Here is a 10,268-nt window from a genome sequence, read left to right as displayed (position 1 = left end):
TTTTCCTTTGACTTGTGTTACCACATAACCTCCCGATGTCTAGCCTCTCTAGTCCCAGCCAGTAACCACTTGCTATGCAACCAGCCCTACACTTCTGGAAGATCCCTCCAGGAGTCTCCATTTAACTCAACTAAATGGTTTCATTTTTCAGACAGGAAGCTGAGATCTTGACCTTGTGATTCACTTCATGTTGCAGTAATTTTTTTTTACCCTTTCCCTTTCATTTGAAGCTTTTGTTGTGAAGCCAGCCAAAGTTCACTTCGAATTTCTGACAAGAGGAAAAAAAAATAATCCTAAATACAATGAAATTCTAAAAAGATACAATACTAACTTGGAAAGGCAGCTGTTTGTTACAGACTAAGAATACAGGTTACTTTATTTATTACAGTGAATAGTTAAAGTTGGGCTGGAATAAACACAGGCTTTCACTGTTTTGAAATTTAATTCAGTGGAAGCACGGGTCTAGCAGGTCTAAAATAGCCTGGGTTTTGCCAGATACCTACCTCTTGGCACATTTGAATGTATCTGTTTCTGTGCAGTGTCAAGGCAATTAACTTGTGTTTACAAAGCAGAAGAAGTGTTCCCTGTTTTCTTGGTGGACTTTATGTCACAGCCTTGGAATACTGTCAGAATAAGTTGTTTCCTATACAGACAAAGTTTCATAGCTATGATGGAGAGCTGCAAAAATACAAAGATGTCTTTCTCCAGGTTATCTTTTCCACTCCAAGATCAAGTCTTTACAATAAGGAATGTGAACATTAATTTGATTCATAAGGCTTCATGAAGTCAATATAAAAATTAGCAGACAAGTTTGATATGTTACCACATTAAGATGCTTCAGAAGTACTTCAGAACATACCCATTAGCCTTCTCTGTTGAGTGCAGTTTTAGCCACAAAATTATTTGCCTGAACTACTGCCTGATGCAGACTGAGGGAACTGGCTTCTACAGAAACAAATTACAAAAAAATCCTATTCTTTGGGAGAGGTATAGAACACAACACTTTCATTCGTGGTCACAATGTGGGTTAGGTTTTTCTTCTCCCTACACACATGGATATTCAGCTGATACTAACCTAGCTGCACAATCATGTAGGCATTTTTAAATAGATGTAATAGCAGACATTCTCTTGCACTTCAGTATCTTATTTACTATATACTGTATAACACACACACTCTAAAGAACAGGAAAATAAGCAAGTCAATTAAATTATCTTCATTAGCATCAGAACTGTCCTAAATCTAACTTAAATTATCACATAACTTTGTATTAGCACACATTTTAGTTTATAATTGCTACATTTGCAACTATCTACCTTGATCTAAGACTGCTGGTTTATGCAGAGAAAGGTCTCCCTCATGTGGAAATCTGCCTACCAGCTGTAAAATAAATAAAAATGCATTTTGCTTCTTAATGAAGCTTCCATTGCTTAGACTTGCAGATTCATTTTTGGAAAGTATCACTTAGTGTATTTTTTACATTTTATATAATTGGAGCTGTCATTACAGTGTGAAAGAAAAATACCTTTGATAAGATAGGATCACAATGAATTTAAACACGTATTAAAAGAAAACAAAATACTTCCAAATCCAGTTAGAATGTAAGGGAAATTAATCTATGCAAAATTCAGAGGTTTTAGTATAATCTTGCATCCATCAGTTTCCTCAGCTTTCCTTTATAGCTGTTCTGAATATCATTCAAGATGTTCTCATACATGTGATTTTCATGACCCAGCAGAACTGAGTTCTAAAATTGTAACTGACTATGAGTTAGAATTGACTTAACTATGTGCTGTGGTACTACATAGTTAATATGTTTTAGTGACAAATATTTATGTTTCCTCACATCAATAACTAGTGTGGTTCAAAAATAATTCCTGTCAAATTTTACATTCCAGAAACCAATTAAGCTTCTTTCCCCCTTGCCCGCCCCTGCCCCCCAGTTTAAATGCTTTAAAAGAAAAACACACCAAAGTAGAATTTCAGCTGAACATTCACAATTGTGGGGTTTTTTTCCTCCTGAAACATATATATTTGACCCAAAGTAAAAGCTTTCATTTTTCTTTTGCTAGAAAAAGAAGAACTCTTTTGAGTTGACTAGGCATATTTTCTTACTTTGCGGATGAACCAACAAATAAAAATACCAACCATGTTTACAGCTATGGCTTAAAGGTCTAAAATATATTAGCTAGTAACCAAAATTAAAGTTTGTTCATATATTTGTTTTAATACTAAAAGTAAAGTGAAGGATGCTATCTGCAGACAAGAAAATGCCCTTGGATTAGCAGTTTTATTTGAGTGGTGTAGAGTTGACTTGTAAGACTATTTTTTCCTGATCTTGCAGAAAACTGCAAAATAATTCCTCAATTACTTTCACACTCCCACAGCTGGAAAAATGTAATCTATGAAGCTTTTTTTGGTATGTGCATGCCACACTGGAAAAGAATAGGAGAATCTTGGATTGACTTTTACCATTCCCACTGGGGATATCTTTTTCCCTCCCTTCCATACATGTATATAAGGAATAATTCACAAACCAACTGAAACTATTATAATTGCTTAAATATAACTTTTCAGTGACAGTATTGATATAATTTGGAAAACAAAGAACTGATTCGTAATCATCAAGCTAGACTGAACCAAAACTGTGATGAAATCAAACACACTTCTCCATCAAAGACACTTGTGAGACATCAAAACAACAGAATACAGAATAAGAATGAATCTATTTCTTTTATTGCTCGTAGCATGCTTTTTTCCCCTCCACTTTTAAAATTTGTTCAGAAGACATAGTTTAAGTGCACCTATTAAAAGAGAACATGGCACCAACTCCCCATACTGATTAGTATTATTTCATAACAATTAAAAAAATTACCATGTTACTATTCAAATTCTGCACATCTCAGAATTTTTCCCCTGATGTGTTGAATTTTGTAGTCCTATGCAATTTAAAAAAACACATTTTTATTTATACAATTTAAAAAAATCATCAAAAAGTGACCCAGTTTCCCTACAGTGATACATAGTTATGATGTGGAATACACTGACATTTCCAGCTCATTCCATACTTGTATGCCATTACAAAGGAACCACAATTTTACTGAACACATAATCCCTTACTCAATAGGAAAGCTCTCTGGCTTGGTTTACGCTCCAAGAAATTTTGTATCATATCCATCCCATCCAAAGATCCTCCAGGTTTCAAGATGAGGTTTCTGTATTTCATCCCAGCCTGATACAAGGTAAAGCAGAATGTTAGTATTTCTTAATCTTGTGAACTGCCTCTTTTCTGTATTTGTTGTGTACTTAAAAATCTACTCATGGTTAAGCACCTTACCTTCTTCCAGATTTTCTTAATATAAAATCAGGCTACACTACAAGTATAATTTACTTCTACTGGAAGAACTCAAGAGAGGAGAAATTTAACCTATTCTCAAATAAATCCTTTTTCTTGTGGTTTTACACTGTTTTGGAGCTACAATCACAACTCATCTGGAAAACATTCTATAAAGCATAACACAGGCACAATCTCCACACAATCTTCAGTGATGGATTATCCCTGTGACTGACTGGCAGGAAAAGGGACCTAATAACCATTCTCTCTTAACTGATGATTTATCGTTCTTTAATCTCTGTTTGGAGAACAGAGATGATAGTTCAGAGATAGGTATAGGACTGAGGAATTACATGGCACATACACACATATTATATGCATAGTAGTATATGTAATATACACAAATGCATCTAACTCCCCTATTAAACTATCTTCAAGTAATGGAGACTTAACTCAGGTTTTATTTTCAGGAAGAAACATTATTACTTCAGAAGGAACAGATTCCTTTCAAAAGAATGAACCAAGCTTCTGAGACAACCGTAAGTAATGAGGACTTTCTAAACAAGGCGTCATATTTTAAAGAATGTATCTTGAGAATTTTGGGCCTCTGAGACATTACTATCAATGAGAAAACATTATTTTGCATGCAGATGTCCCAGATGCTTCTGATATTGAAGAAAACAATGTCCTTCCTTTTAGTCACTGTAAATACACATATGTACTTTCCTCACATGTCAAAGCTATGAGATTACAGGACTACACTGCTTCCTGATAGCTCTACTGCAAAAAAACAGCACGTCTTTTTAACAGATGGACTTCTATGACTTAATTGTATTACCTAAAACATTCTTGAATTAACAGCTGGAAAAAAACTAAAATACAAAAAAAATGTTCACTGAAGCATTGCTTATACTTCACTTCACTATTTGTATTAGTTGCCTGAATATCAGCAGCAAATGAAGATACTTGTTCCTTGCAGTTTAAAAGTGTTACTTGAGTAGACTTGAGTCTTGGCTATTGTCTCCAGAGCCAGCACATTGCTCAGTTCTAGGGAGACCAGAGTTTATTTCATATAAGGTGCAAGAATTGAAGTGTGACAACGAATGAAGTTAAAGTTAAGTGTTTGCTGAAGAATTTTTATTGATATGGTCTCTGAAACTAGTTTCTATAGCTGTTGCGCAAAACAGGAAGAGGTTTTATTCTAACAGGAAGAGGTAAGCCGAATTTCTAAAAGCCCTAGTCATAATACCATAAACGTTTTCCTTTCCTGCTGTTCTGAAAACTAATCTAAAGCTAGATATAATGAAATATGAGTAACTACAAAAATCATACTAGTATCTAGCATTTGTTTACAAAAGATTGTTTGTCCCATTCTGTGGAACTCTATTACACTTTCTGTGGAACATAAATAAGGATAAGGAGAACCAATTTGAGAAGTAGCATTGCTCTGAAGAGAGAGCGAAAATCTCCACAGAGTTACCCCTGAAGTTATGTCAGTATTCAAGCAAAGTGTGTGTGTGCACATACATGCTAGAGAGTGAGTCATATGCACACAATTTTTTTTTCTTCCTCACTTCTTATAGCAGGCTTCACATTAAGAGGCGCTAGTTGCCTTTTAGCTGAACTATAGCAAATATTCATCTCTAGCATAATTAAATTATTCTCAAAGCTTCCCATATACAGACAAAGAAAACAAAAATCCCCACACACAAAAAAAATCAGAATAAAAGGCACTTTCATCCCTCAGGACAAGTAAAGGTCACAGCAATTCTGGCAAACTAGCTAAGAGTTTTGACTATACAGTCACTCAGAAAAGAGTTTTGAGAGTACAGCATTAAGCTAACAGAAAAATGGTCTGTGATGACACTGGAGGAGGGTGTGTGTGTTAGAACAGGGAACTGACACGAAGTCCCACAAGTCTGGCACCAGCGCCCTTATCTGTCTCCCCCAACTGCAAACACATGAAAAAACACAGGAAGTCTGACTCCTCCCCAAATGCCATTTTTAAGATCCATATTAACAGCATTTTATTAAAAACTTATTTTATTCTCTCATTTAACTTGCCATTTCTTCTCTCCTGATCTTATTTATGAATAACAACATTCCCACTGAATAAGCAGAGTGCTTATTCTCACATGCACTTATCATGAATCCCTAGCACTTTAGAATCAATCTTGACCTCCAAACCTTTTGTCACCTCTCCTCTCAAACTACTCAGTTTGCTGCTTTTCTTCATAAAACTTCTTTCAGGTTTTATTGGCCTAACTACTCCCCCAGTTTTCTCGTCTCTACCCCATCTCCTCTGTGGACTCCTCTCTTTATCTAGGTCAAAGTCTAATCTTGTTTTCTTTCTCCAACCTCTAGATGGAGGGAAGTTCTGGTTGCTGTGATAAGTAAAGGGAGGAATGAAGGCAAATTCCAGGAGAGGAACAGAGGAACAGAAAGTCAAGCACTGTCTACTCTCTCTTTTACTTCTGTACTGTATACATTTACTAAAGGGAAGAACTAGTGCTGGCTGCTGAATCCAGAAGACAGATAAGGGGATCAGAAAAACTGAAAGGCGTTTCCCATGATAGAACTGCAGCACCTCAACTCACAAGTCTAATGCTATAAAATCTGAAAAATAAAAAAGGTTGCCAGAATTGGCAGGCCTGCTAACCACATCACAAACTATCCTTTCTTTCTGCTGGAGGCAGAAGAGGCTGGAGAATTACACAAGGGAAAAAAAAACAGCCCAGTAAATCTAGAACCTGTCAGTGATCTGAACTTCAAAAGCCACTTGGAAGAAAAACTAAAGAAGAAAAAAATTGTGAGTTATGATGTGCTGTGAAAGAGAAAGCTCAAAATAAATAAAGTTTTCTAAATAATAACTACATAAAAGTACCACATACTTGAGGTGCTATTAATGGAAATAGAGCACCATTATAATACAGCTTTCACAGTAGAATATGCATCTGCTCCTGCAATGGAGGAATATGGTTTTTCAGTCTAAAATTAAAAAGGAAGGTATTAGTCAACACGACACAAGGTCTTAGAAGTGACATAATGTAATAATAAATATATGGCTATGTAAGAATTGTATTGAAATCCAAGTGCTCTTGGAAATTTTAAGATTATTTTCTGAAGTTATTTGTGCACCTTTTTTTGTTGATCTGAACTTGACAGGTACAGAAGTACTTATGTTATACCTATGGATCATGATTGTAATAAATATGGTTTCGGAGACAAAGTGCAACAGAAGTCTTTAGTAAAAAGTATTCATCACCTACCTTTGGATTCATTATTCCTTCTTGCTTAAAGCAGCTATAAAAAATGTCCATGGAAAACACTTCACTCCACAGGTATCCATAGTACTGACCATCATAACCACCTGCCAGATGTCCAAAAGTAGCTGGCATGTTTGTTCCTTCAAAAGTAGGTTAACATTAGTTTATTTAAATAAAATGCAATTATTTTTTTGATGTATAGAGTATTTCAACTTTAAGAATAAATTAATAAGGAATTTGTATTGACTGCTTTGAAACTTCTAACATAAAGAGTCTGAGTATGCCTCTAAAAGTATTGGCCATATTCTGTTGACTGCAAAGGAAACTCAATTTCCCATCTTAGGCTAGTTGCACATCCAATGCAGATGTGACAGAACATCTAAAGTGGTATTCACATGTTACTAAAAATACAACCTGCAAAAGGTTAAGTTTTATATTTACCTTCATCTTCCTTCAGAAGAGATCATTAAGATTACCCCATGTTTTAAAGTAATTATTTCAGCTTCATAAAGTAGATTCTTTTATAAACAACAACTTGGGTTTTTTTGTATGCCAAGCATTATTGGGAAAGAAAGGCATGTATATGGACATGCTGTATAAAAGCTTCACACTGACATACCTGGGGTGGCAGGAATTCCTAGAATCTCCATACAGTATTTGGCATATTCATCTGCTGGGTCAACAGATGGCTTTGTATGCAGTGCCTGGTCAACTTTGCTCAAAACAATCTGACGGAGGGTTAAAAGGCCTAATTGGGTAAGAACATTTAATTAACTGCCATCAAAGTAGCTGGAGTTTCTTTAGCACCTTTCATTCAAAGATGTCAACATGCACTCTAAATTATTAGAATTTTAAACACGGAAAAAACTTGGAGTTATATAATTTCCATATGAACTGCTTCAGTTACAAAAAATTGAAAGGCGTGTTTTTAGTGAACGTATTGTCATTACAAGCTCTATCTTTTCAAATGTTATTTTCCTCACAGATTAAAACTAAAATAAAGCAGATATTTAAAAGCAAATGTGAGTATTTAAAATTATGTTTTCAACTGACTTCACTTCCAGTATACCATTTTATTCATGGCTTGCATAGATAGTAGGGAGTATATCAACCTTAAGACACTTCAAAGAACAGCAAGAATTGCTGCTGCTGCAGCTGCTGTAAGCTTTTTTTGAAGAAACTAAAAGATATGAACCTTTACTCAGATAAAGTGCTTATGTAGCTACAGTGTCTGTACACGACAGAAGGACAGGGACTTCTTGTTCAGGATAAGGAAGCAGTATGAAATAAACAGCTCTGGCTTAATGACAAATTGTACCATAAATGGGTAAGACTATGATATTAGAGGAATGATCATTACAGGGACAGAGGGGTGAGAGTAACAGAATAATGAGATGACAGGTAATGACATGAGATTACAGTCTCAGTTTGGAGATACATGTAAGGTAGTATAAGACATGGAAGGAGAAGATAATTGGGACCTTAACTTGGGAAGGCAGTATATCTGCTGAAAAGGTAGAGACTGTGGACTTAGGTTTCTGGATTGAGAAGTTAAAAGGCTGTTCAAGCAATGCAGGCCTACAAGACTTTTGTCTGAGATATGCTATGTATGTTCAGTAAATTTCCAATCAACTTTAATGTCTGTCAAGTGTCACATCCAAATCAAATATAGATGATACATACAGAAAATCTGATACTGTATTTATGCACAGTGCCTACCCTTGGTTACCACAAAAAAACCCCAAACGAACCTCCAAAAAACCAAAAAAACCCACACCAACAGAAAACCCAGGACCTTCCCCCCCACCTCCAATTTTAAATCAGCAAAGTTGGTAGGTAAAAAAAAAAAAAAAAGAAAAAAGAAAAAATCACATGGAGAGGAATGCAAAGGTATTTTAGTTCTTTGAGTAGCTTGGAAAATCAGAGCTGCTACTCTTCCTGCAAACATTGGTATCTGTAATCACAGCCTTTACTAATGGTGGCACCCACGCAAAAAAACTCAGAAAGACAGTGATAAGTATACACACAGAAGAAATGTAAGGGGCTTGTTACATTTCTCTGTAACGTTTCCTCCAATTTTTAGTGATATATTTTTATACATATACTGGTGGTGAGAGAGGGGAGAGAGATACCTGTATTAGCCAGTCTAGAGGCAGCAAGTTTCTCTAGGAGAGTGTCTGCAACACGGCTCTCATCTTTATAATGTCTTGACATTTGCTGTAGTGGTTCTTTTTCCCACACCCAGTTCTCAAACATTTGTGAAGGTACCTCTACAAAATCTGTTTCCACGTTAGTTCCACTAAACCTAGCAAAATCAGCCTATAAGGAAAAGCCACTGTATTAAATAAAAATCAAAGTCAGGATTTCTAGCAGAATATAAACTTTCAGATGCCAAAATTTCAGTCTTAATCACAGCAAAAGGAATCATTTGAACAGGTCAATAACAATAATTAAAAGAGGAATTTTAAAGAAAGGAGGGCAAAAATTCAAAAGTAAAACAGGCAATAAAATAGATTCCTCAGTAGTAATTTACTGCATTCTCTACTGGTGTGAAACAGTCCTTCAGTTTTCCTAATACTATTGATTTTTTACCTTTTACGTTATGACAGCAATATATAAGTTTCCATGTTGTCTTATGATAATGATATAATTTGTAAATTGTTATAAAATGTTCTTATATTGCCCCAAGTAAAATAATAAAGTCTAATTACACACTTATAAAACAGTTTATTGTATTACAGTCTACCACACTGATTCAAAGACTTAACTCCGGATATCTTCATTTACCCATATACAATTGGACCATGCTAACAGAAAATATTAAGACATTCGTTTCGCAGTATTTGAATAGCTCTCCTTTCCTAATGGCATAAAGAGATCTCCTCCCTGCCCTGATATCTCACTTTCCAGCAGACCCCTCATAAATTACAAGGAGTATCTGTCTCCAAAAGTTGACCTTTACCAACAGCTCACAGATTCCCACCCCGTCCAATCCCCACATACCCTTAAAACGTCAAGTTTTAACATGCTTAGACAAATCATCATACGCAACCACATAGTGCTTTGCACACACAAATCCCATAGGATAGGATGTTCTTACGTGGGACTAGTAAGTTACTTGCAGGTGTGCCAACAACACTTTATGTAAAATACAACAGCAGTAATCATGGTAGGTATGCCCACAGAAACCACCTCTCAGTGGGAGAGACAACTGGAAAGTAGGCCTCCCTGACCTGTGTGCAATTCCACAGCAAGTGAAGTACATACGCATTGGAATTGTTGACTTGGGCTGCCCAGAATGGGCTCAGCAACACCCAGGCACATCCTCATGGGTTATCAAAATGTTGCATTTTGTAATACTGGATGTATCTCATTTATAAACACCCTCTAGTAGTTTACAAGAAAGAACAGGTTTTACTTCTCAATTTTTGAGGTCAGAAACACCTGTCTTAGGGTGGAGATGATCAAATAATAATTATATTTCTACCTTCAACACAGTGCAAAAACACCTAAACAAGTCTAGCTACTTGTTGTGAAGTTTGCTTGAATGTCATTTGTGGAATTCTAGATTTAATATATGGATTTCTACGACTTTGTTTCTTTATTTTGCAGTCCTAGTCTCTAGGATCAAGGTCAAGAATTAAAATCTAATGTGTGTTACATTTCTCT

At 35.6% G+C, this 10,268-nt stretch overlaps 1 protein-coding gene across 1 annotated transcript in view; it reads right to left on the bottom strand.

Moving 5' to 3' along the window:
* Positions 1-2,706: 2,706 nt before the first annotated feature.
* Positions 2,707-10,268, bottom strand: part of NLN (neurolysin) — a 47,624-nt gene continuing 40,062 nt past the window's right edge. The window contains exons 10-13 of the mRNA XM_086770249.1: positions 8,732-8,918; positions 7,219-7,347; positions 6,603-6,739; positions 2,707-3,231 (exon numbers count right to left, since the gene is read on the bottom strand). Of these exons, the coding sequence (XP_086626375.1) occupies positions 3,097-3,231; positions 6,603-6,739; positions 7,219-7,347; positions 8,732-8,918 (588 nt within the window). The 3' untranslated portion in view covers positions 2,707-3,096. The remainder of the gene's footprint in view (positions 3,232-6,602; positions 6,740-7,218; positions 7,348-8,731; positions 8,919-10,268) is intronic.

The sequence above is a fragment of the Chlamydotis macqueenii genome, chromosome Z (genome assembly GCF_036417535.1).
Source record: "Chlamydotis macqueenii isolate bChlMac1 chromosome Z, bChlMac1.mat, whole genome shotgun sequence".
Lineage (NCBI taxonomy): Eukaryota > Metazoa > Chordata > Aves > Otidiformes > Otididae > Chlamydotis > Chlamydotis macqueenii.
The sequence above is the reverse complement of the archived record's forward strand: the minus strand, read 5'-3'. Positions and strand labels throughout refer to the sequence as shown.